General features: G+C 43.2%; 1 protein-coding gene across 1 annotated transcript; it reads left to right on the plus strand.

Annotated features, from left to right (window-relative positions):
- Positions 1 to 27,363, plus strand: Rdh10 (retinol dehydrogenase 10). The gene is made up of 6 exons (XM_021170724.2): positions 1 to 976; positions 2,431 to 2,666; positions 22,981 to 23,079; positions 24,029 to 24,174; positions 25,898 to 26,029; positions 26,113 to 27,363. Exons 1-6 carry the CDS (start codon positions 688 to 690, stop codon positions 26,234 to 26,236), a joined length of 1,026 nt encoding a protein of 341 aa, XP_021026383.1. The 5' UTR covers positions 1 to 687; the 3' UTR covers positions 26,237 to 27,363.

Consider the following 27,363-nt stretch of genomic DNA (forward strand, 5'->3'; position numbering starts at 1 on the left):
GGGAGGGCCGATGCCACTGCAGCGGCCGGCGCTTCCCGGCGGTGGGTTATATAGCGGGGAGTGTGGAGCTACCTCAGAGCCGGCTGGGAACGCTCCGACGCTGCGGGGCCCGGTGCCCGAGTGACAGCGGCGCGAGTGCAGGGCAGGGGACCCGAGTCGCGCTGGCAGCTCGAGCGGTTGGCAGCCCTCGCGTGCGCCCCGCAAGTCGGCCCTTCCCGGCGCTGCCCGCACCCTCCCGCAACTTGAGTCAAGTTGACAACTCCCGCGTCCCGACGCATCCGCCCGGCGCACCCCTGTCCTAGGAAGACGGGGAGCCGCTGCAGCAGCGCCGGGGACGTTCGGGCGGCGGCGGCTTGGCCATGAGGGCAGCGCGCGTCGCCTAAGTCGCGGCTGTCACCGCCGCTGCAGCGGGACTGGACGGCCGGACGCTGTGGGACAAACAGGCGGCCGCCAGCAGGAGGCGCCGAGCCGGGAGCAGCGGCAGGCACAGCCCGTGGCCACTGCGCCGAGCCCGGGCGGAACTGGCCCCGCGCAATTCAGCCCCGCAGCACCTCGGGGGCGGACTCCGGGCTCAGCCTTCGCGTCCGGATCGCGGTGACAAGCGCCTCCGGGGCCAGGAGCTGGGCTGTCTGGCGCAGGGAGAGTGAGGACACGGTGCTGGGCTGCTGCGGGACCCGGGGCGTCGCGATGAACATCGTAGTGGAGTTCTTCGTGGTCACTTTCAAAGTGCTGTGGGCGTTCGTGCTGGCCGCGGCGCGCTGGCTGGTGCGGCCCAAGGAGAAGAGCGTGGCCGGCCAGGTGTGCCTCATCACGGGCGCGGGCAGCGGCCTGGGCCGCCTCTTTGCTCTCGAGTTCGCCCGGCGCCGGGCGCTGCTGGTTCTCTGGGACATCAACACGCAGAGCAATGAGGAGACCGCAGGCATGGTTCGCCACATCTACCGGGACCTGGAGGCGGCCGACGCTGCTGCTCTGCAAGGTAATGCCTGTGTATTGTTGAGTCAAACATCTCCCCAGCCCGGAGGGTCTCCACTGCCTAGTGTCATGGGCAGCCTCGCTCTCCCGGAAAGGAACACCCCGCTGGTCTTCTGGAAGGCGAGTGGAATTTGCCCCTTGATAAGAGAGCACGGTTTTCTGCGTTAGAAGACCGAAAGCGTGCAAAACATAGGAGATCCTGTTTCTTCGGTCCCAAGCGAGATTCCCTAAACTCTGCGAGTAGTGTAAGACAGGGGGAACTTGCTACCACAGGCTTGGGTCCAAAAGTAATTTCTCAGTCTGATTTGCATGTGGCATGCTGGGAAGATAGAGAGTCTGGAGAAGTTGTTTCCACAGTGGACTGAAACAGTTATCTGTTTCTGTGAGGTCTGAGCTGCTTAGACTTGGGCTTTCACTATAACTTTAGCTCCTGGAAAATAATTACATTGTTTCCCCAGCCTTAAGTAAGTGCTTTAGTTACCAACCCTGAGTAAATATGCGTGCTTCCCTTCCTCTTGAGAACGTGCCCCCACCCCCGGCCTTTTGCAAAATTTCTCTCATGGTTTGGAGGCACCCCAATCTACATCTTATGTGTTTTAACAATTAGTTTGCGTCTGAAACTTTTTTAAAGCCTAAGTAGAGATCATGACCCACCATAGATACTATTCTAGGAAAACTGGTAGCTAGATTGACTTGGGCTCCATTCTCCCGTATACCTGTCATTTGTTACCAAACTTACCAGAAGCTGTGTTTTTTATGTAAGGTTCAAAATGTTACATTTTCAAAGCTAGTGTGGAGAGGCAACAAATTTGGGCATTTGTGCTCCCTGCCCAATCTTAAAAGCAATGCTTTAGAGATTTTGATGTCGATGCTGTTTGGACTCTAATGTGGTACACTTGCATATTATTAACCTCTAAACTTCATCTGTGAGATTAATTCTTAGGGGAATCAGTTTAAAAATAAACCAGTGGCCTGCATTCTTTCATTAGAAACTGCTCATTCATTGCTTGGCTTTGCATGAGTTTAGATTGTTGCTTACAGTTTGGATTTGTCAGCCTTAAAGTGAATTTTTGTTTTGAGAGCAGAGCTCTCTCTGGCCACCGGCTTCCTCCCCGCCCCCATCTGCAATGTGTGTTATTCTCTGGGCTGAGATCAGTTCTTTGCAGGTGTCTAGCTCCAGCAAGTTGATCCCATGTGGTCTACTTGTATTGGACTTGCCACAATTACATGACTTTCCCCTAAGCAAGGTTGTCCAGTAAATTGCTGTAATTCCCAAAGACTTTCAGGGGAGGAAGGCAGCTGTAAGCTGAATTATTGGCAGGCATTACAGTGTTAGAAATTTGAAGCTCACTGTAGTATTTTGCTTTGTATGATTTCTCTCCTACTGGCTGCCTTGTGGCTCACTTTGTGCAACCCTTCTTTCTTGTATTCTCCCCTCCTCCGGACTTGTGAGGACAGCTGGAAAAGGTGAGGAGGAGACCCTGCCCCCGTGTAACTTGCAGGTTTTTACCTACACTTGTGACGTGGGAAAGAGAGAGAATGTCTACCTGACAGCTGAAAGGGTCCGCAAGGAGGTTGGCGAGGTCTCGGTCCTGGTCAATAATGCTGGTGTGGTTTCTGGACATCACCTTCTGGAATGTCCTGATGAGCTCATTGAAAGAACCATGATGGTCAACTGCCACGCACACTTCTGGGTAAATATAAACATCTTTGTTTTTGTTCCCTGGACCCTCCTCAATGAAAAGGCTGGGAAGAGAAGCACGTGCCAGCATGGAAGCCATCTCAGTCCTCTGCATGAGATGCCTGTCTAATGAGCTGTCCCCACATGCTGGGTTACAGTGTCTGATGAGAATTTTAAACTGCTCCCCTTTTGGTATTTCTTAAGAAGGCAGAAATTGACTATGGGAACTAGTTTGAAAGATTGCTGTAAAAATAACAAGAGGGAGTATAAACCCTAGTTTTGTTTATTTAGCTTTCTGTTGAGTTTATAAAACCCTGGTTCTTATGAATTCGTAAAGTCAGGGGTTAGGCTTCCAAACTACTGCTCAGCCACATTTTAGAAAGTCCTAGACATTCTGAGATCAGCATTTGTGGTTCACTGGAGTGATTGGGCCACCCTGGCAGCTACTTACCATCCACCAGCCATCCACACTGTTCAGATGGTGGGTATCTCAGAACTTTGTAGGCTTACCCAGTATCTCTGGAATGAGGAGTCATCTTGAAAGGACAGGGGACTTAGGAGGCCTGGCGAGCCATGAACTATGCAAAAGGCAAACTATGTTTGCCTTTAGCTCTTGGAGCTCCTGCAGCATCCAGGGGTAGGGAGGGTTGTCTGTTCGCAGAGGGCTACCATAACACCAGCGTTTTATTTAGCTAGATTGTCAGTCAAGGTAGACGTGAGTTTCCCCTTTCATTCTGTGCATGCAGTGTTGAGCCATTTTATACTTTTTCCTTTTTATTATTTTCCCTTTACTTATATAGACAGAAAAGTAATCCAGTAAAAGGGATAGGGAGTACTGGGGTAGCTCATTGGCAGAGTGCTAACCGAATATGTGCATGCCTTGGGTTACATTCCTAGCACCAAGGGGCAGAGGAAGAGAAGGTAGAGGATAGGATTATACTCCCACAGGCAGAGACATCCTCTCATAGAAGTAAACAAAGAACTGTTTCTCCTAAATAGGTCACATTAAACCTCATTAATTTTTAAGCAACTGCTTAAAAACTTAATCTGGCTTTGGAAGTGTTCAGACGTTGCTTATCCAGTATCAGGCCTCTTCTCTCGTCCTGGGTGAAGCTTATCCTAATGTTTTATTTGGAAATGCAAGCTTTATATAGTTTATTTCCAAGCTTCTAGAAATAAACATATGAATAAGCTGAGGTCTCTCGTCGAGGCTTTTTTTTTTTTTTTTTTTTTTAATGAATAAGATCACCATACACAGGAGGGATGAGCACACGTGTGTACTCCGTGTGCGGTGGATGAATGTGAGCAACAGACAAGCTTTATGCTGCTGCAAGAACAGTCATTACATGTCACAGCCAACAGAATGGACCTGGCAGGATAACTTGTCAACAATACTATATGTTTATAATTCTGAATAATAGGTCTGGCCCTTGCTTGGGCTAGAGGTGGCCACACACACCCTTAACCTCAGTACTCAGGAAACAGAGGCAGCTGTATCTGTATGAGTCAAGGTTAGTCTGGTAACACAGTGAATTCCAGGACTACAATAGCAGGACCCTGTCTCCAAAACAAACAAGTCTCAGGTAGAGTATCAATTCCATTTTTGAGATGTGGTTGAGCTGCCACGTTGATTCTAGTTGACTTGTCAGTCTTAAAAACCTATGCAACCATTAGAAGGTTAGTACGAGCCAGAGACACTGATTTTTATTTCCTCAATAACCTTTGTCTGAGATGGTGCGAGGTTTCCTAACTATAAACTTTTACCCTCACTAAGTTCCCTCAAGATTCACCATCTTGACTGTTCTCTGCAAAATTATTTTGATAACTTATAAAAATGTAAATATATCCAGGTTTTTAAAAAAATCTATTTTTATGTATATGAGTACACTGTAGTTGTCTTCAGACACTCCAGAAGAGGGCATCAGATCCCATTACAGATGGTTGTGAGCCACCCATGTGGTTGCTGGGAATTGAACTCAGGACCTCTGAAAGAACAGTCAGTGTTCTTAACCACTGAGCCATCTCTCTAGCCCCTATATCCAGGTTTTTATAAAGAAGCCATACAGCCTTCAGTTCAGCACCATGGAACAGTAGCAAATCTTCTCTAGACATTCTATGAAATAAGTGCTGATTTAGAGTGTTAAGAAAGGAAATCTACAGCCTCCTGTGAGTGGATGCAGGTTGTACAAGTTCGTCGTTGGGTCTTTTCCTAACATAAGGAAGGACTTGCATCAATTCTTACTCTGGATCATGGACCAAGGGTGAGCTGCACCTTCCTACCCTCCTCACTGAGCTTTGAGAAGTTGCTTAACCACACAATTTAGGGAGTTCTTGGAAGCCTGGTTCCTAATGACATCACTTTGTATTAAACTATGGGAGGCTCCTGAATTCTCCAGCTGTTTTTCCCCTAAGCATCTAAACTTAAGATTTTATTTTCAATATTGAGTCAGAAAATTCATTTTAGCATTGGAATTTCTGACTTCTTGCCAAGACTTAAGAAACCTTTGGAGAAGTTGAGAGTTAGCAACTAGAACATAAAAGGCTGTTTTTCCTCTTTAAGGTGGTTGCTATAGGGTTGGCAGTATTGCTGAGCACCACTCCAATTCACCTTCCCTTCTCGTGTTTCTTAGTTGAAAATGCTAGTGGTATGTTTTCAAAGATGTGTTGCCTTGGCTTCCACCATTGTTTCAGAAGAAAATGACCAGTGTGTCTTTTGACTGTGCCTGGTGGGGAAGAGAAGTTACCCTAGTTAAATCGTGGATCCACTGAGCAGAGAATGCATTCAACTATTTGGACAGGTCATCTTGAGACAGACTTTTAAGTAGCAGTCAGTGTCTGTTTTCATAGAATAACAACGTGAGTGTTGATCCTGACTCAGAGTTCAAGTCCTGTTTATTTATCGTGAACTAGAATAGCATGCGACTTCCACTTTGGAGGTGCCATGCAGGCTCCAGCTACTGCTTTTATGCCCCCCCTCTTACTGCCCAGAATTCCCTCTTCCTTCCTTCCCTCCTTCTCCTTTAAGGTCTATTTCAAGATGGTGATGTAAGCTTCCCTCCCCACCCCTGCCTTTACTGATATTCTTGAATTTGGGAACTGTAAGGAGCCTTAGAACTGTCTTATTCAACACCCTGTCTTCTGGTTCCTGCACATGCTAGGTAAACCCTTTACTCCTAAGCTACACCACAGCCTCAACCCTTACTTTCCAATGTAGCTGCAGCTAAATGAATGATATAAAACTTTTTGTTGTTTTTTCCATTTCCACTAACTTTTTGTGGCATATTTTGTCCTTTGGTGCATAGGAAGTGCTTTGGGGGATAACTACATAGCAAAGTTGATGACAAACTGTCTGGTGGCAGTTTGTTATACCTGAACTCCTCCACACAGACAACACATACACACACCACACACACACACAACAAAACAACAACAACACACACACATACACACACCCCTGGAGCTGTATTCTTAGTTAATAAATATTTGATCAGATGTAATGTGCTTCTGCTTAAATATTTAGAAGATAACCTATTCAGCAAGCACTAATTTGGGTCCTTGCTGTGAATTCTGGATAGGGAAATATCATGCTGGACTAACTCAAGCTGTCAAGACTTCAAGTCAGAGTTGGCTTCCATTCATTATTTGTGTCTCCCTTTGTTTACTACCCTCTTGTCCTGCCCCTTGTGTACTCACCTTTCCTTAGTGCACTGTGCCTGCTACTTGGTGTAAGGCTCAGGCTTTTAAAAGAGAGCTGTTGTAGGCCACTGTGAATTAGACTCAGACCGAATGCAGGGCAGCCATCATTCATGTTCCCTGTGACTCAGGCCTCCAGAAGAGAACCTGTATTTGCAGTGGTTTGTGTCCTTCTGAGCCAAGTGCACTTGGCAGACTTGGAAGGCTTTTTGGCTGCCTGTCATATTTGGCAAAGTCTCCTGGTCAGCATTGACATTAACTTTTAGAGTCCTTTTGTGCCTAACAGATCTTGCAGGAACCTTCTCCTGGTCGATAGTCAGGAAGTGAATAATGCAGGGTAGGCTTTAGTGGAACCAGACCCCCGAGGACAAGTGCACATTTGCATGGAAGTCATGGTCTCAGCAAGAGGCCAGAACCTGAAAACACCCCTCTATTCCACCAGGTGACACAGAAGCAGGCCTGCATACCACAGAAGCAGGCCTGCATAGGGCGACTGCACTCTCATACTTGCCCAAAATACTTAACTTAGCTTTACTTACTGTTTGTCTGGAGCAGGAGTAGAATCTGTTTGTTCCTGAGCCAGAGTTTATCTGTAGGTTCTTTTTGGCCAATGGACTGTGTTTGGCTTTCATCAAAATGGCAAACTGATCCCTGATTACTCAAAAGAAGAAAGCAAAGGTGTTCACCCCAGGCCTTTTATGTGCAGAAGGAATTTTCCATGGTAAAGGACTAAATCTGTCAGATAGCTAGTCAGTAATTTACTTCTATTGATATGGTAGTCAGACAAGATAATTGGTAGTTAATTAATAGACCACTTAACTTAAAAGGTTTCACAGTTTTAAAATACTAATTACTGAATTCAGCATTTATCTATATCCAAACGTCTAAAGTCTATTTAGTTAAAATCCATCCAAGAAAAGTAAAAGCCCACCAGCTAGACCAGAATAAGGCAGCACTTAAAGACATTAGCGTGCAACCATGGTACCTAATATCTCAAGAATAGTCCCTGATCATTAACATTCTGAGTTCTTATAAGATTTACTGGTTTTCGATCTTACATATGTATTCCTGTATTCTCAGACTAGAGAAATATAGTTTAGCTTAAATTCTCTTAGGCTTAGAATTTAAATTTTTTTATTTCTACAGTACTCATAAAATTTTTTGTCTAATGCTTTCCTCTCTGTACTATAATATTACAGAACTCTAGATCCTTTATGTAATACTGCTTTCCTGTTTTAGGATAGCTGCTGAAAATGTGGAGTTTGTAGCGTGTTTTTGACAAAGTGTGCCAGCACTGGCTCTCTGCCTCCGTGCACATTCTATGTGTAAGAGTGTGTGAGCATAGGAGCACTGGCTAAGGGTGGAGGCTGAGCATCGGTCAGAGCTGACACACCTTGTCAGATTCTGTGGTAGTTGAAAACTGATGAAACATCTCTCTAGATTGGCAACTGCTTGGAGACATATGGGACTGGACTGTGTACACGGAAAGAGATCACATGCTCAATGAAACTTGAATTTCTATATATGAAACATTACCTGTGGGGCCCAAATCTATTGCTCTTGAACGTCACAATTTACAACATGATATAATGTACTTCGAATCAGTGGTGTAAACAAGGAACAAGATGCTATGTCATACATAAAAAATGTCACTTCATCTTTAATGAATGTGTGCTAACATGTGCCTGGTTGTCAGACTCGTTTAGGAAGCACTAGGTAGCATGTGCCTTAAATTCTCAATTGTCTGGGCAGTTAGCAGTGCTCCTTCCGGAGCCTGGTGCAGAGGGAAGCCTGTATTATCACAGAATGTGCCCTTGACTACCTCCTTGAAATGCAAGGGAATCCACCCTTCCACCACCTTAGCTCTCTGGCTCCTTGGTGTTCATACCATTCTCCCTGTGCCTCTATCTAACTGGGTGATCTGCTTCAATTGCCTAACTGTGATTCTAGGTCATTTGCAAACTTGTGCTGCTCTCTTAGCTGCTGACCTCTTCTCCTGTTACACTGATACTAAGATAACTCCCTCTTTTTTAAACCACTGGCTGAGTCACCAAGCTTGGCAGCAGTTGTCTCTCCTGTGCTCATTCACTGGTCACCAAGTTCTTTTCAGACAAATCTGTACTTCCTCTGTCATTATCTCTCACCTGGACTCTAATGAGCCTCTGGACTTCTTTCCCTATGTCTATTCTTTGCTGCCCAAACCATGGTTATCTAACTAGTATTGAGTTTGAAATGTGCCTACTTAAAATCTTGTGTGACCATATTGCTCACAGTCAGAAATCAGAGGTTATTTGCATGGTGTCTTGAACCTTACAAAACCGATTTCTACCTATCTTCCCAGTTTAGTACCTATTATGTCCTCTGGTATGGTCTCAACCTCAGTTGGACTAGACACCTCACTACCCTGAGAGAGCCTGTAGCAATGTTTCCTAGAAATGTTTCTGCTACTTGAGAAGAAATTGCTTTATTGGGAGACAACTATATATACACACACACACACACATTATATATATCTCCAATATGGTAGCTCATGCCTATAACCCAAACATGTAGGAGGCTGAGTGAGCACTGTCATGGGTTAGATGCCAGTCTGAGCTGCAGAGTGATTCCTTGTCGTCTCAGAGGTAGGCAGACACACCATGATTGTGTAAGAGAAACAGACTCCAGATGTTTCCACATGGGCCAAATAGTGTCTTTCTCTATAAGGATGACAGGCCCTGATGGACAGTCCCCGGTTCTTGGTTCAAGGAATGACCTTGTTGTTTGCTCATGGAGTGACTTGTACTATTTATCTCAATTTCTTGAAGCAAAGTTGATATTTGTTTTCTTTCTCTGGGAATTTCTATACCCAGGGCTTTATTCATTATCTGTCCAAATAGGCATGTCCGTGGAGCATTCTTTAGCACATGCGAATGCTAACTAACACTAAGTAGCTTTTCCTAAAGGCTGAATGGAGAGTGCCCAGTCCATTGCAGGACTGGCCGGCCCCTGGGGCAGGGAGAAGAGCTACAAATGTTGTAGTTAAACATTCAGCTGCCCACATCCTCTCAGTTTATTCTTTCCCTTAAATTTGTTGCTCCGATTGTCTGGGAGCCGTTCAAGATCTTTGACGAATTCCAGAGGATTGATTCAGTGACCTTAGTGAACTAAGTTAGTGACAGAAAATTACTTGGAAGTACTTTTGATAACCTTCCTTGAGAATTGGAAGAATTTTAAGGAGGAATCCTTTTTATTTAAGGCTTTTCTTGGGATAAGGAATATTAGTAATCACAGAGTCACCTAAGTTTCTGCTTCAGTTCTTTCAGAAACTAAAATGACTGCTGGAGAGCGAGTGAGCGAGCAAGCAAGGCAAGCAGCAGGTTTGCCTGTGCTCAGATCCATGCTCTGGTTGAGCGTGCAGAGGACGGGCCTCACTAATTTCCTTGCTTGCTTTCCTTCTGTCTAATGATAAGTAGTGGGCAGGGGACTGGTGCACAGAGCCATGCCTCAAGAAAGTCCATCTGATTGGAAGTCCTGAGAAACAAGAGCACCTCTCCATAGAAATGTGCAAGTTCCACACTGACCATGTGATGAAGTCAAAACACAGGCAAAATGATTGTATAAATTACCTTTGTATGTGTGCTTAGTACGAAAACCTTAAATTAACTGTTTAATCTTCGATCCCATCCCCAAGACACTTCAATCTGCATCTGCAAATATGGAAAACTTCTAAATCCTTCTGGTGGTGTGAGGCATTTTGGATTGGAAACAACCTATACCCAAGATGTTTTTAGACGCCCCCCCAAACTGTACTTTGCTTAAGTTCCACTAGGGGGTGTCATGGCAGGGCAGATTTATGTCTTATTTCCTATAAACATAACAGATTTTCCCTAGGAGAAAGGACCCTTTGTTACTAATCTTTAGAGTATGGCAGAAAAAAAAAAAATGTAACAACGGTCTGGAGTAGGGGTCCACTGCCTGCCTCACTGGAGGAGTTAAGTCCAATGTCTGGGCCTGTAATGCCCAGATTTAGACTGAAATGTGTTCATCTCATTTAGTTTAATTAGTGATTTCTTATCTCAAGGTAATGCAGTAAGTTAGTTCTTCAAAGTCTTGCCCTTCTCACTTCTATCAGCCCACATAGAAGCTCCTTTCAGACTGAGCCTTTCACAACAGTGTAATTAGAAAATAGCTCAAGGATGGATGCCTGGCTCTCTCTCTCTCTGGACATATGAAGTAGGTAGGTAGCATGAGAAAATGTCCCCATGTTTCCACTTAACCCTGCTGGTAGAGCATGGCCTCAGGGCTCAGTCACACTGCTCATGACATACCTGGCCGACCAGTCAGTGACCCGGATCTCTGAGTTTATGCAGGCATTCACATCCCCCACTAAGAGAAGGCTCTCCTACACTGGAATGCTGGCCTGCTTTACTTGATGAGCATGGCCTGATTGTGAAGCCCTTCCCTCCTTTTCATGACATTAATAAGTTCTCTCAAAACCCAAGTTCACACCTGGAGAGTCCCATTGTCCTAAAAGCTCTGAAACTAAAATTGCAAGGACAGGGGAAAGTGAGTCTCTGGTAATGATCCCAGAAGTGCCAGCCCTGGACTGAAGGCTGCCATGAGATTAACAAGAAAGAGCAGTTACTGGGGAGCGCTGAGTGCCCCCGGCCTCCCTTAGTGCGCATGCGCATTCCCATTTGCAAACAAAACCCTACTTGGTGTGTGAAGCTTTTTCCAAGATCACACAAATGGAGTTTTGCTGCTTGCCGAAAATGTGAATTTCTTGCTTTTCCTTCAAATACTGTAGTACTGGCATTTTTGAATATTAATGAAGTTTGGCTTCTTAGTGTTATTCTAAGCAATGAGGCTCAAAATAACACTTCCCAAATCAGTGTAACTGGGAAAATATTTGTAGTGTAAGTTACATAAACACGTGGGTATTTTGAGGACAAGTGAAACTTACAATTCAAAGCCTTGGTTTTCCCACTTGCAAGTTGTAATTAGCATACTGCCCCCTACTGATTTCTCAAGGACTTTTAAATGGGATGCTTCTGAGTGCTCACGGGAAGAAACCTGAAGGATACAGTCAGTTGTTTTAAATACTTCTGTATGGACTTGTAGCAAAGTATTTTTAAACCTGGATTCAAGCATTTTGGTTCGTATTTAAAAGTTGTTTTCAGTTCTCAGGCCTAAAGGACTGAAGAAAATAATTAGAAAAGAGGCACTGCTGTGAAGTGTTTCTGCTGTCCCAGCATCCTCTGGGATTTGGAGACTGTGAAACAACTGCTCAGCAGCCTAGCCACAGGCTTCCTCTGGTGTTCCCATTACTGGATTTTAACCCAGAGTATGGGCTGGTGCTGTATGGAGGGCAGGGAGGAATTGCAGCTATACATAGTTAGAACCAAGAACTTGAAGAAAGAAACAAGAAGAAACCCAGCCAAAAATAAATAGCACTCAACCAAAACAGCCTACAGATATATCCGTAATGAACCTCTGTCCGTTCCCTAGCCTTTCTATATGGCATATAAACTAGCAGTTTTCACAAACACTGATCTTCCAATTGAGTCTTGCCACAACTTTGAGTTAAGTAGCACCATTATCCCTTCATTGGTGGATAAAGCAGCAGTCTTAGGTATCATGAGACTTCCTTCAGGTCTTATACAAGGAAGGCAGGTGGTAGGACCCAGAACCTCAGTTGAGAGCGTGTGAAGTAGCTACCCCAACTAAATGTTCAAAGCTCTCGTACAGGAAGTAGATTTTCCTATGACTCACTTACAGTTTTTGCCCTGTGGTATAATGTAAAAATCTTCAAATGGGATTTTTTCCCCTTAATTAGCATGGTAAATTTAGTAATAATTAACCCTAGCTAATATCCTTAGAAAGTTTGCTCTATAAATTAGACATGCATATAAAATCCAAGCTTGAAGAATCAATGTCGGCATCTGGAATTGTATTCTAGAGTCTGACTCTAGGCCTTTCTTTGCATTTCTGTGATTTCCCATGGTCTATAGTGGAGGTGGCCAACATCCTGGAGAGTCAGTATGGTTGCATCCTTCATCACCCAGCTTCAGTCCTTCACTTCCTGGCTTACAGCAGCATTGCTAACTGAGCCCAAGAGGGCAACACGTGAAAGGGGCTCTTCACGTGGGCATATGAACAAAGCCTTGTAAGTGCTTGGTACAGAATTTTAATCACCATGGGTTGAGTTTGTTTCCTTAGCTCCTCGGAAATGTAAAAGTCTTTATTCTGTTATATAAGCATCTTATGGGATAAAGATTCCAGATCTCTCTGTAATCGCACAGTTTCCACCAGCTGACACCATTGTTCAAGCATCGGGTGGTACAGAGGCAAACTTTTCTTAGGTGGAGCTTTCTCATGGGTTCATCAGAGCACAAGCTGTGGTAGACTTGCTCCAAGGAAAACTATAACGTGGAAGAGGCTCTTATGGAGACCAGAGGAGAACCTGAAGTGTCTGTCCTCTCTCACCTTGTTGAATATGCCAGGCGGGTGGCATGTGAGCTTGTCAGGCTACTTCAGCCTCTGTCTTGCCATAGGAGTTCAGGGATTACAGACACACACTACTGTGCCCAGCTTTACTTAGGGTCTGATGATTCAAACTAACATCTTCACCCTCAACACAGCAAGCAGTGTTATCTACTGAGTCCACCCACCCAAGAGTCATTTACTGTCTGCTTTTCAGATAAAGTCTTACTATATGGCCTAGATTGGCCTGGAGTTCAGTATCTTCAACTCAGCCCTTGAGTGCTGAGACTCCAGAAAAACACTAGTACACCTAGCTAGATAGGGAGGGAGGGAGGAAGGGAGGTTTGTTTGTTTGTTTGTTTGTTTGTTTGTTTGTTTATGGTTTAGCTTTAGAGTCTGAAAGGGTAAGTCCAGGGTGTCCTTGTCCCCTTGTCTCTCCAAGTCACTGTTGACCACCACTATAAGCTTTGTGGCAAAAAATGAAAAGCTGTGTTCTTTCTGCTTAGAACCGAACTGAACTTGACCATAGTTTGCTAGCTGGAGCCCTAGCTCCTAGCCCAGGACCTAGCACCATGTTTTATCTTTAGTATTGTTCTTTGGTGAGGGATGTGGCTCAGTAGTGAAACATTTACCTAGTATGCATGGAATTGAACTCGAACACCACACACACAACACCACACACACACACACAGAGACAAATACTTGTATCTATACCACACACACACAAACCACACACACCACATATATACACACACACAAATATCCATACCCATACCACACAACTTTATTGTTCTGTTCCCAGCTGTATCATCAGCATTGTTGTCTGTCATAGAGATTCCTTACCTATTAGTAAAGTGGTAGCATAAAGCTATAGAAACTAAAAGGATTGAGTACAAATTCATAGATGTAACAGTGCAGAATGTATCCCTAACATTAAGAGAAAAATCATTCTGGTTGTATTTAGAATTTGCTTTACTCATGGCTGTGTTCCTCAGAGAACAGCTTCCAAGAGGCATCTTTGACTTCATGGGGCACACACAACCTTTGGAAACATTTTTCCTGCCAGTTTGCTGAAGCTGGCATCTAGTGAAGAGAGGAGAGGCATCCTAACACTACCCTTTCTGTGGCCCTGAGTATGAGATGGTCTGTGTTCTAGCACCGCATCCCCTACTGTTACTTACTGCAGTCTCTTGGGGAGTAAGCCCCCGTGGGAATGCCGGGAACACTGGTGGGAAATGGCCTGGGCATCAGGAGAAAGCCTACCAGATGGTTCTAGTATAGAGCAGGATTTGAGAACTACTGTTTTATAGGAAAAGGTAGTATCTATAATTCTGAAAGTTCTGTAAAATAAACAAGTGCTTATTTTTGTTCTGTTTTTAGCAGCACCTAACTAGCACAAGTACCATAGGTGTTTCACAAATTAACTCCTTGATTATACTTACTCTGTGTAAGAGACTTCTTTTTAAAGACTGGCTGTAAACACATTAGAAAACAGCGAAGAATTTGAACTATTTGCACTTGTGAGTTACAAAGGCTGATGGTCATGGAGCAAACAGGGGCAAAGACAGACATCCTGCTGCGTGCAGTGGCTAAGATGGCATGCCTGTGCTTGTGGCTTCTGGATGTGGTTCCTGGTTCCTAGGCAGAGCCACATTGTCTGCCCGTCAGACAGACCTGTCTTTTTTATGGATTCTGGGAAGGGGTACAATTGGGAGATACAGGCATTGGCAACAGCCTGCTACTCACTAGGTGAATGGCTGCAATTTTCTGAGTTATTTTCATTATTCCATGAGTTATTAAATAGATGAGGGGCCCATGCCTGAGAGCCCTTGGACCTCTCCTTTGATCATCTAGGGAGTAGTGGGAAGTGGAGAACCAGCCTTTCCAAACCCATGTTCATCATTTCTTTTAACACATGAGACTGCCACAGACTCAAGTACAAAAGAAAAAGTGGCAAGTATTTCTCACACAGAGAGTTTGTACTTTTAATAGATAATAAGGTATGAGCGCATGTGAAACTGTATGAAAAGGTACAGCCATGACAACAAATAAATATTTAATGGGTTGATGACCAGATGCTGGCAGCTGCAATAATAGAGTGGATTCCTTATGGAGTCATTTACGAGAGGCTTAGGCAAGGAGCGCTGTAGCTTGAGGGTTGTGTGTGAGTGCTTGAAGCTAGAGTGATGAAGGAATGCGTGAATATAAAGTATAAATTCTGGAAGATATCCTATTGTACCACAAATGAGTCGATCAAGCTACAGAGGGAGGGGAAGGACCTGGCACTTGTGGGTTCTGGATTTCAAAGATCAGTATACTTTCCCAACAGATGGAGTGTTAAGTCACATCCTTTCTGATCCCTCTGCAGATCAATCCTACACTGTAAGCGACTCTTGGTGTCACATCGTACCCTGCCCTGGGCTAGATTCACTCATCTCTAACAGTGGGAAGACAAGTTAATGAAGCATTTATTTTTGCTGAATAACTCATGGTGCCATCATCGAGGTGTTCATTTTGAAAAGCTGAGCTTTTATTAGCTTCTTGGTTGCAGGGCAACTGTAGGAGTTGTGTGCATGTGTGTCAAGTATTAACTGCTGATGCTGTTCAAATTTAAGCCATTGCTTGTAGCTTCACAGTCATGTTTTAAAAGCTAGGCTCTGCAATACTGGTACAAATGTAACTCTCGTGACACATGCTTTAGTTCCCCTCCTGTATTTAAAGCAAACGTTGTGTCTCCGTTTAATGGAAATTAAGATGTACATTTTGGCCGGGCAGTGGTGGCACACGCCTTTAATCCCAGCACTCGGGAGGCAGAGGCAGGCATATTTCTGAGTTCGAGGCCAGCCTGGTCTACAGAGTGAGTTCCAGGACAGCCAGGGCTACACAGAGAAACCCTGTCTCGAAAACAAAACAAGAAACAAATGTATATTTTGTTAAGGCTAAGAGAATAGTAGTTCCAGGTTCTAGTGCCTTGCATAATTATTCAGAGACCTTTCTGCCTCTAACAATTAGGACAGGGAACACAGACTCTCATGCAGCTACATGAACAGCAGGGTCTGTCAACTGCATTTAAAAGAATTAATCAGTAAATTCCTAGCAAATATATTTTATCTCCCTCAATGAAAGGTATTTTTGTAATAAAAATTGCTTTTATCAAGTAACACTTGTCTATGGCCAAAGTTATAAAGTTTGATCATTCTATTTATTAAGCAGATACCTTCGAGTCTGTAAAATTCATAGAATTCAGCCATTTATTTCAACAGACAGAGTGTAGCGTGCCACCATTTGTACTCTTTGACTGTATTAGTGACTTATCCTATTAGTCTTCCTCACATAATTAGCTACATTTCTGGTGCCTTAAAAAGTTTTCCCCACTTTGGTTCCTGAGTTTGGGGTTGAAGACAAGACCATGAGAGGAAGAGAGAGAAGGTAGAGAGAGAATATGTCATGGGGTAGGTGAATCATGAAAACATGGCCATGAGGGCTAGCCAGTTAGAGTTAAGAGCAGCCCAGGTGGAACATGGTAAGTCATAACTTGGGGTTACTGATGGGGAAGTAGACATAATAGCATAGAGGGCAGATATCTATCCAGATTTAGCTCTGATTAAGGCTTATTATAAATAATAATAATAATAATAATAAAAAGTTTGCCCCAAGGGCTGGGAAGAAGGCTCACTTTTGAGGACCCACATTCAAAGGCCAGGTGTGGCCCACATTTGTAATCCCAGCATTGGGAAGATGGAGCCAAGGAGATGCCTGAAGCTCACTGGCTGCCTAGCCTAGCCTTATTCATGGAACCCAGGCCACACACACACACACACACACACGTACACACACACACATACACACAGAGTTTTCACTGTTGACTCATACTTTTCCAGGAGCAGTGACCAAGGCCTCCCAGGAATGCTACCAGATACCAGATTCCATGATAGTTTTGTAAACAAGAAGAATGTTCTTTTGTTGGGCCTGATAAGGACTCTGGTAGAACTAGCAAAAAAAAAAAAAAAAAAAAAAAAAAAAAAAAAAAACAAGAACAACAACAACAAAAAAACAGGAAAAGCATTAGCTATTGTTAGGACTTAGCATTTCTGTGTGACATCTGTGCTCAGTGTATTCTTGGTGGCACTCCTCCTTCTTCATATCCCTCCTCCTCTTTCTCTTTATTTTTTTCCTCCCTGAATTGTATATCATGCTGTCATTTGGAGATCTAAAAAACCCTTAGCTATATATGTCAGCGCTATTAATCCATTTTCTACCATAATATAACTTAGAACCCACTTTTGAAATGAGTTTCTACTCTCCTTTGAATATTCAACTGAGAGACAAATATTTTGAGAAAAAAATTTTTTTTAAGATGGCTTTTCTGAAATTGTTCTTAGAATGGTCTGGCAAATGTACAAAAAATATAATGTGAAATCATTTTTTATTGAGAGAAATTAATTTTCCCCTTAGTGTCTGTGAACCTGAAGTAGCTCAGATCTGTGAAGTATATTCTGAGTGTCTAGCCTGTACCTCCATGGTCTGATGCCTCCCCAAATCTCAGAAGTCAGATTTTGCTGGGTCCCACATTTCTTCTCCGTCTCCTTGGTTGAGCCTAACTTGTCCTGACACTGCAGCTGCAGGCTGTATGCTGCCCAGACTGTCAATAAGAGCACCAAGGGCAATCTGGACAGCGCGCTGTTGAAAGTTAATATGGTGTAACTGCGGCTTTCAGAGATTCCTCAAGCTGTGGCATGCTGAGTTCCTGTACAGCCACTTGCCCCTCTGTCAGGAAGGCCCTGCTCAGAGTGTAAATGGGACCTTTACAGTTCCTTGCCAAGTGCCCAGAGCTCTGCAGGGGAGCCCTGAGGAGCTGTACACAGTTTCGTGGGATGCCAGTGTTCATTCAGTGGGGCTTGTTTGCTTGCTTTCTTTCCTTTTAATCATCCACCATTCCTTAGCTGCCAACAAGTTGTGGTATTTGAGGCTTGTGATAAAATTAATCAGAGAATATTGAAGCTCTGTCTTTACACTTTACGGTATGAGCCAATTATTAAAGAGCTTTCATTTTTTACAAATGAGTGTGAATTTGGGTTTGGGGTAGGGGAGGTGGACAAACACTAAACAGAAACAGACCTAGTATCTTTGCAACTCTAAACACACTCAACTTCCTTGTTTCAAATAAGAGTTGTTGGTATTGTGGTCAACTGGGACCAACAGGAACATTAGATTTGCTCCTGTTTTTCTTTATAGACATATAGACAAGAAGATAGAAGCAGACAACAGTTGTCTAAGTTAAGTCAGGATTTAGCAAGCCTTATCAGATACCATGGGCATCAGTCAGCTAACGAGTCCCACCAGCCAGCCATACTGCCTGAAAGACCCATCTAGATTCTCTGTCTCTACTGATGACTTAACACATGCTTGATGGTCAGTGGACTCTCTGAGTGGCCCCTTTGAGATCAGACCGGGAGCACACGCTTGGGTTCATACCTGAAGTCACTTAGGTATAAGGCTCCGATTTGCCTTGTATGTACCCCTAATGACTCTTTGAGACAAAGGTAAAGATCGTGAACCTCAGCTTGAACTGACTGGTGTCATGGCAACTAGAACTTCACCTTTTGCTGGTCTCCACCTCACACATGCTACAACATTTGTGCACATTAATAATTCATTACAAAGTGCCAGGTTTCTTTGTGCTGTCAAGCTGTGTCAAGGACAGAATACACTGTGCTATCTCAGGTGCCATCTAGCAGAATGTAGAGGGCAAGAACTATTTGAAAGGGAAACCAGTCGGCTTACTTTTGAGAAAGGCACGTTTTCTAGTCACCCATTTTCAGTAGTTTCCTTACAAAGTTTATTTAATAGAGTACCTCATTCCTCAGGTAAGTTTGCTCGAGGTAAGATGTCATTGTCCATATCCATTCAGGCAGCAAGGAAATGGTTAACAACCATTGCCAAGTCACATGTGCTGACTTCAGCCGGAGCACAGGCTGAATGTACCTGATTGCATTGCCTCTGAGTTGTCCCTGCTTAGCAAAGGGAGGCCTGGTAAGAGTTTTATACAAGTGACAGGACACCTACAGGCTGACTGTGTGGCCTCAGGTGTCTTCACCTCTTAGTGTCAACAACGGCATGATTGTAATGGGCATCATCAGGAGTCATGTAGTGATTTCTAGCTTCACCTACAATAGGACTCTTTCTAAGCAAAAAATACACAAAGGCCCATTCCGTTTCCCTCACACAGAGCTCTGCGCTTGTTAGGTGAAGAGAGCATATGCTTTAAATTGAACATTGGCCCGCTGCTACTTTAAAGATTAAAACTAAAAAAGGGGGGCTGGTGAGATGGCTCAGTGGGTAAGAGCACCCGACTGCTCTTCCGAAGGTCCAGAGTTCAAATCCCAGCAACTACATGGTGGCTCACAACCATCCGTAACGAGATCTGGCGCCCTCTTCTGGAGTGTCTGAAGACAGCTACAGTGTACTTATATATAATAAATAAATCTTAAAAAAAAAAAAAAACCTAAAAAAGGTTCATATCTGAGCAACACTCCTCCCACATTGTACTATAAGCCACTCAGATAATTCTCTCCAATAGTGTGTTTGTAGTGCACACATAAAGACATTAATTATATGGCCATATTTGGACTGCCCACCTCCCTTAAACACAATGTAGCTTCACTTTTTGAACAACATTACAAGTGGATGGGATGGACTGGGGACACCAGAGCAAAATTAGACCCAGATCACATTGTTTTTATACTGTGTAGCAACTGTCTTATGTGCAAGGTAAACTTTTAACTGGCTTACATTTGATGCAGAGGTAAATATAGAATTCTGCTCAAAGACCAGAATGCAGGAATGGGATCAATTCCTGTCTCACTAATTGCTGCTTGGCCAGTTCATTACATAGGATCTGCAAATAATAGATGCTGAGGAAATGTTTATTCCTTGGACACATTAATGTCACCAGACTTCTTTTTTTTTTAAGATTTATTTATTATTATATCTAAGTATACTGTAGCTGTCTTCAGACACACAAGAAGAGGGCTTCAGATCTCTTTATGGATGGTTGTGAACCACCATGTGGTTGCTGGGATTTGAACTCAGGACCTTCAGATGAGCAGTCTTAACCACTGAGCCATCTCTCACCAGACTCCTTTCTGAAAGGAGGAAAGAACATTAATCAGATTCAGAACTTTGCAGCAAATTATAGTTGAAACCTAGTTACAAACTTGTCAATATGCTGTCACCTGCCTTTGGTCTGTGCTGGGGGCCTGGGGCAGTTGTTTATCCTGTAGACAGGACCCTAGCTCATGATCCTTATCCGGAGCTCACCTCCTCTGGTATCTAGGTCTTCAGTCTGCAGCCCACCATAGCCACTTAAACAAGAGGATCTGGTTGAGATTTTGCTGATGTTTTTGACGGTGTACAGTTTCGTAGCATATAATGTCAAGTCCTTGTACAGTACTACAGTAAGAACTTCTAAAACAAAAAGTTAAAAGGGCACTAAATTTATCCCTTTCCTAGTGTCTTTCAACACTAGGCAAAGTTAATATCGACAATCCCTCTAGCTCAGAATGGTCTGACTTAGGCTCCTTTTACTTCTGATGATTTGAAATGATAATATGTTCAGAAGGAACTGTGCCTTGAATTCTGATCTTTGTAATTGCTCTGCCCTTGTGCCCAGCTGACACAAGTGCTCTGAGCACACTAGAAGTGAGCTAAGATAAGCAGGAGTGTTCAGTAGACATGGTACAGCAAATGCCCTTTCAACTTACAGTGAGTTTATTGGTAGGCTCATCAATCCTTGGAAGTGACCTCAGATGAACATGAAGAATACATTTTCCTGGAGCTGGGGAAATGATCAGTTGGCAAAGTGCTTGCTGTGCAAGCATAGGTTTTGGGTTTGGGTCCCCAGCACTCACCTAAAGGTCAACTACAGTGGTGTGAATCTGCTGCTGTTAGGATACAGGGACATGGATGGAGTTCACCATTCAACCTGTCTAGCCAGTCAGTAAGATCTGGGTAAGTAAGAGGCCCTGTCTCAAACACAAAGATGGAAAAGCAATAGAGGATGACACCTGATGATGACCTCTGGCCTCTGTGTACACTCTGTGCACCTTAACCACCCCTTCACTGACTCCCAGGTATACATACAGAGAACATTCACACATATATAAAGTTTTTAAATGAGCAAAGCAAAAATACAAGCTTAGGCTTTTTTTTACCCTAATCTATAAATACTAATCTTAGCTAGATATTTAGAAGATGTAGAACTCTTAAGACTTTATACTATTTTCTACCTTAGTTTGGAATGTATATGCTCCTCTAAAAACTACTTTATTTCAGCTCTATGACATAGCAACCACATGTAAGTTTTAGAGCCTATAAATGACCTGAAGTTCCAGTTCTTTTGAGGTATCAGACTGAGCAAAGTAGTATTAGAATCATAACTGCCCTGCTCCCATTTACAAAGACACACAATGGAACCAAAATGTTGATGTTTCCGACAGCAGTTGTGTGCTGGCCCTGTGCAGTATGAGAGGGTCGACCCCAGTATATGCAAGGCTGACTGACAGATGTCTCTGGGCTTGTTGAGACAGTCAGACAAGTAACTATAAAACAAGCAGAATCAAAATACTAAAATATATAATGATATGTTAAAGTGAATGATATAAACTACCACTTTGAGAAAATCAAATAAAGTTAAGCTGGTCTAGAATACTTTTAGACAGCATGGCCTGGCTGTACCTGAGTGATGCGCATGCTATATAGTGCTCTGGTTTCAATCTCTGATAACACATACACAAAGATGAAAATATCTTCCAGAAAGAATTATCTGTATTTTAAAAATTATTAAAGACATTATTAGAGATTCCAGTGATATAAAGTATTTAAAACTCACTTTAAAACTAAATAAATAAGTAATTAGTATTATGTGTTGGTTTATGTAGGACAGGGGCAAGGGCAGCTGAGAATGAGTTGGGCATGGGTTCCAAGCGGGATGGGGTGCTCTGAGACAGTTCAAGGGGCAGGCTGGGGAAGACCTTGAGATGCTTGACCGACACTCATTTGGCAACTGCTCCATGAATTCAAGTGTGGAAAGCTTCAGAATTAACAGCACCACTGATTTTGATCTTGTACACATGAGTTATCCAAACATTAGAAATCTATGCTTAGACTTGATACTTTAGCCAGGAAAGTGTCTGAAATAGAACACGGTTCTTCTTCAAGTAGGCTGTGTAGTGTTTTGTCTTTTAACTTCATAAATCCTAGGGACCAGCATTGGCAATAGACCATAGCTCAACAGTAGACAGATTGCTCTTTGCTGCTTTCTTTTAAGAAGCAGGTTATAAAACTGTTGGGAGCCTGCTGGGATGGTTTATACATCATCTTAAGCAATTCAAAGGATTTTTGTTTAAATAAAGTCTTGTGTCTTGAAGACAGGAGACAGGAGTTTAGTAAGAAGCCTGTGCCACCCTTGACTCTGCCACCCTGAGTGGATGGACTTGGAGTGTGACCCTGCAGAGTAGGTGGACTTGTAGTGTGACCCCCCAGAGTGCCCAGGTACCCAACAGTACCACACTTACAACCTGGCACTCATATTTCACTGAAATGGTGGTCTGTGCTTTATAAGTTTTATGTTCTAAAATACCTTACCTCCTGCTAGTCCACTTTGACTGTAAACCTTGGGTGCCAAGTCAGACTACAAGGATGGCTCTTCATTCATGGGAATGTCACCGTGGAAACATTGCCATGAAGAAACCAACACTATGGGGTGCCTGCTGGTAGGTAGACTGGCAGTTGCTCACAGACTAGAACATAGCTAAATCATGGCATGAGCAGAAAAAGGCCTCTGATCCAGCAGTGGTTCAGATTCGTCTGCCGCTGTCGCTCGAAAAGTGATGAAGAGCTTCTCCTAATGACTTTCTTTTCATATCTGGACACTCAACACTCTTGGGTTACAGCTTTGTTGGTCACGGCTTATAATAGGCCCAGCAGGGCAATGATACGGTGCTAAGTTAACCAGACACTTAAAGGAGCGTCTCCTTTTGATAGATGTAGGATGTTTCTAAATGAACTGGGAAATGTAATTTTTACGACTCAGAGACTGTTCTGTGATCCTGGGTTTTAGAGGAGATGTTGACATATCAGTTCTAAAACCTGTATCTTACTTCTTTCAGACCACTAAGGCATTTCTTCCAACGATGCTAGAGATTAATCATGGCCACATTGTGACTGTCGCGAGCTCCCTGGGACTGTTCAGCACTGCTGGAGTTGAGGTTTGTCAGCTCAAAGGCATTTTTCTCATTCATGCAGCTTATTTTCGGTGAGCACATCACAAGAAGACCTGGTGCCACACATTCCTGTCAGCTAATGGTGCTTCCCTCTAGCACAGGGCCAGCTCTGGCAGAGGACAGCACAGTCCTCACAGAGCCGTTTTCCTTAGCAGCTTTGCTGATGGTTAAGACACAGGGTCAAGATGGGCCCATGGAGTGAGGATAGATAAGTGAGGTCAAAGGCTCACATTCTTTTTTGGTCAACCAGCCAAAAGTGAACTGCCTGCTGCTAGCTCATTAACTGAGCTTATGGCCAGTGGCAGGTGCTGTGCACTGGTATAGAACTGGGTTTCTTAATCCCTTCTCAACTGCGTCCAGATTATACAGCATTGTTCTGAAAATTGTTCTAGAAAATTAAAAACCTCACTTCTTGCAAATATTTCCATATCATATGCTCTTAAGTTCTAGTTCAAGTTCAGAAGATGTGGTACTACTGCCATTTTAGCTTCGGATCAGAATAGCTTATATCCCCAGTTAGACTTGTTTTTGTTCTTCTTGCATTAATGTAAACAAACAGGTTTTTCAGTCTCCTCTGCTAAACAAAAGACCATTTGTAATTTTCCAAGCACTTCAAAGGGAAGCTCCCTCATTTTTTCATTCCACTCTTTTAGCTGTCATAGAACCCTTTTCAGTGATTTCCTCCAAAGAAACATGATACTTAGTTGATGTGGCAAAAAGCATTCTTATGTTTCTGTCATTGCCTGGAATGTGTTTCTGCTTTGAACCACATCAGAGACATGTATACCCTTTAAGACACCTTCCTTCTCTTTGCTTCCTTACCTATAACCTTTTACAATAAACATCTAGTCAGACAGGACCAGGAAGCTGCAGATTGGATGGGAACATAGGCAGAGACTCACTAACCCTTTCTGTTCTCTCTTCTTTTGCTCAGGATTACTGTGCCAGTAAATTTGGAGTTGTGGGTTTTCACGAGTCTCTGAGCCATGAGCTAAAGGCTGCTGAAAAGGATGGAATTAAAACAACTCTGGTTTGCCCTTACCTTGTAGACACGGGCATGTTCAGAGGCTGCCGAATCAGGTCAGTGGGAACCCATCTTCTACTGATACAACAGAGTAACATCAGCATGATGTGTGGAGCTCATCTTCAGTCAGCCAGTCTTGCACAGGAACTGTCAGTAGACACTTTAACTGCCTTAGCCAAGTGTGGCAGCACACATCTGGAATCAATAGCACTTCTTGGGGCAGGAGCAGGGGCAGGGAAATTGTCACAAGTCGGAAACCAGACTAGTCTACAAGGTGAGTTTTAGGCCAACTAGGGCTACAAAATGAGACCTAGCTAAAAGAGAAGGCAGCTAACCTGTAGTTCCCCCATTCAGGTTTGTGACAAGGCTGCGTAAGATCACAAGTGAAGGTTTGAAGCCAAGCTGACTCAAGCTTGCTGGGATTACTTCAGAATATCTGGCAGAATGGGTTTCTCTCCATCTTCAAGGAGGACCGACAAATGTCCGGGATTTCTCTTAGATGCTGTGTCTGTCCTTATGGTCATTTGATTTCTCTACTGTTATGATGGTTACAGGGGAAAGTCCTTAATGTGACTTTAATCTGGATATGAAACAATGTCACCCGTACAAAGGATTAACATGTCATCTTAAAGAGACTGTCCCGCTCCAGATTTGAAAGCTTCCCCCACCCCCACCCCCGGAAATTGTGTATAGCTAGATTCAACTTGATTAAGACAAATCTGTTTAGATTTACTAACAGTGAAGTGGAATTCCCCTCACACTTGGGAGGAGGCATATGAGAATCTAAATACCTCAACCCTGGGCTTTACTGGAGGACTATTACTGTGACTCAGCAGGGACACTTGTGAAGACTTGCTGACTTGAGACCTTTGCTTGGGTGAATTTGCAAGACAAAGGACAATGATCAGGACTGCCCGTTTGTTGGGGACTGTTCTTTAGACTTAATGAGTGGAACAAGGGATGGAGAATGGTTTGAGTCATTCCATTCTCCCGCTGGCTGTAAGTCTAGACTGAGACATTAGCTCTAGGGCCTGGGATGTGGCTCAGGATTGGGCATATGCTTAGCATGTGCAAGGCCTGGGTTTGATTCCCAGTTCCAACAGGAAAATGAAGAGAGAAACGAAATTGAAATCTGTGTCTGCCTAGTATCCTTTGCAGATAGATGCCTGTGTGCTTCTGGTGTGTTAGTGTGGTCCTGTTTTCCACTTACCATAGTGGCAGGCCCAAAGTCTGAAGCTATGAAAAAGATGTGCCATTGTTATGTACTTAGCACACCATTCAGTGAATTAGAAAGTGGTCCTTTACCTCAGAGACTCCTTAGAATACAGCTTAACATCCTCACCCAGCTTTTTGAGGTGGGTCCCTGACAGTCTCACACTGCACAGTGCTGCTTGGTTGCGTCTGCACTGTCTCAGCCACACCTAATATAGCAAGCTGTGTTGCTTGCTGGAGTTTAATGTTTGTGATAACAAATACCTTTCTAGTCAAAGAGAAGAATCAGAATCATTTGAAGTTTATCTTATAAGGCATCTCAACAATCTGATCTCATTTTACAGGAAAGCCAACTACTTTTGCTTATTTTTCTCCTAATTGGTTTACTAGATAATACAAATGGGGTTTGTTTATAGTAGGAAAATGTGAGTCAAAACAAAAATACCAGGAAAGAAATAAAGTGTTCCAAAAATCTTGTCCCTCAGTTAATGTCACAGTATTTTGGAGTGTTGTCAGTCTTCTATACTGTGTTAATTCTAAATTTCATTTTTGAATGTAAATTTTCAGAAAAGAAATTGAGCCCTTTTTGCCCCCTTTGAAGCCTGATTACTGTGTAAAGCAGGCTATGAAGGCTATCCTCACTGACCAGCCCATGATCTGCACCCCCCGCCTCATGTACATCGTGACATTCATGAAGAGGTGAGTGAGGGCCCTGCCCTGCCTGCTGCCAGATCCCAGGGAACATGTGACCTGCCATTTACTAACTGCTCTTTCCTTTGCAGCATCCTTCCTTTTGAAGCCGTCGTGTGCATGTATCGATTTCTAGGAGCGGACAAGTGTATGTATCCCTTTATTGCTCAAAGAAAACAAGCCACAAACAATAATGAAGCAAAAAATGGAATCTAAGAGTGTTTTTGTACGGAGTGCCGTTTCTATCAGGATAGGTGGTCCGTGCAAATCAATCAGTACTGACAGTCTGGATTCTAACCCCATGCCGACTCTTTTTTTTTTTTTCTAATCAACTTTTTAAAAAATAAAGTGTAAATTAACTGACTAGTGTGCTTGAAAACTGTGAGCTTGGGTTTTTGCCAATGGGGTCTTTTCTAGACAGGGCCCTAAAAATGAGTCCAATATTTAGACAAACACTATGTGACATCATTATTTTTTTAATGAACATAAAGTCTAGAAATGATGACTACAGTGTGTTTCACGTGGGTCCCCACAGAATTGATTCATTCGTTATCGTGGAAGCCCAGCCAGCATTCAAGGACTGACAGTATAGTGCTCTGTTGTGTTCTCGGTTCTTCTCCTGCAAGCCTGGGTGGCTTGCTCATGGTGTCTGTGGATTTTTGATGTCAGTTTGAGATCAGCGCAGTCTGAGCATCACAGTGAAGGCCACCAGTCTCTTTCTTAAACTTACAGTGACTAAATATTGGATGATTTTCAAATTCATTCTCTGAAATACTAAATTAAATGTTTAGAGACCTGGTTAATCCACGTTTGTACATTTTCTACCTGTGAATCTTGCTGCATATAGAAAGTGCCCTTTCCTCACGGAGCTGCAAACTTGTATTAGGGGAGGAAGTGGGGGAACTTGTCTAAAGGACACAGCAGCTCCACAAAGATAATGGGAATTTCTGATTAAAAAGTCCCCATACTTGTGCCAACTTTGATTAGCTTGGGGAGCAAATCTTATATGGAGTGTTGTGGAAGGGTGGAAAGATTTCTTTGAAAGGTTTATTCACATTGTAGAACAGCAAATGACATTTTTACAGTATTTTTTTGTAAAGCAAACTATTTTGTGCCTTGAATTTGGTATATGTGTATTAGTGAAACATTGTAAAAGTGAATTTCTACCTCTGTATCTATGTGTACCATCCTCTTGTAAATTACTATGAACTACTCTGTGATTGCTTCTGTTTGTTTGTTCTAGAATGTCTTTTTTAAATAGTGACCAATGTTTAAGGCTGTTAAGCCAACTTTTACAAATCGGGACATTTTCTAAAGAACTGATTAAATACGTACATAACTGA

Source organism: Mus caroli, chromosome 1 (genome assembly GCF_900094665.2).
Source record: "Mus caroli chromosome 1, CAROLI_EIJ_v1.1, whole genome shotgun sequence".
NCBI classification, from domain to species: domain Eukaryota; kingdom Metazoa; phylum Chordata; class Mammalia; order Rodentia; family Muridae; genus Mus; species Mus caroli.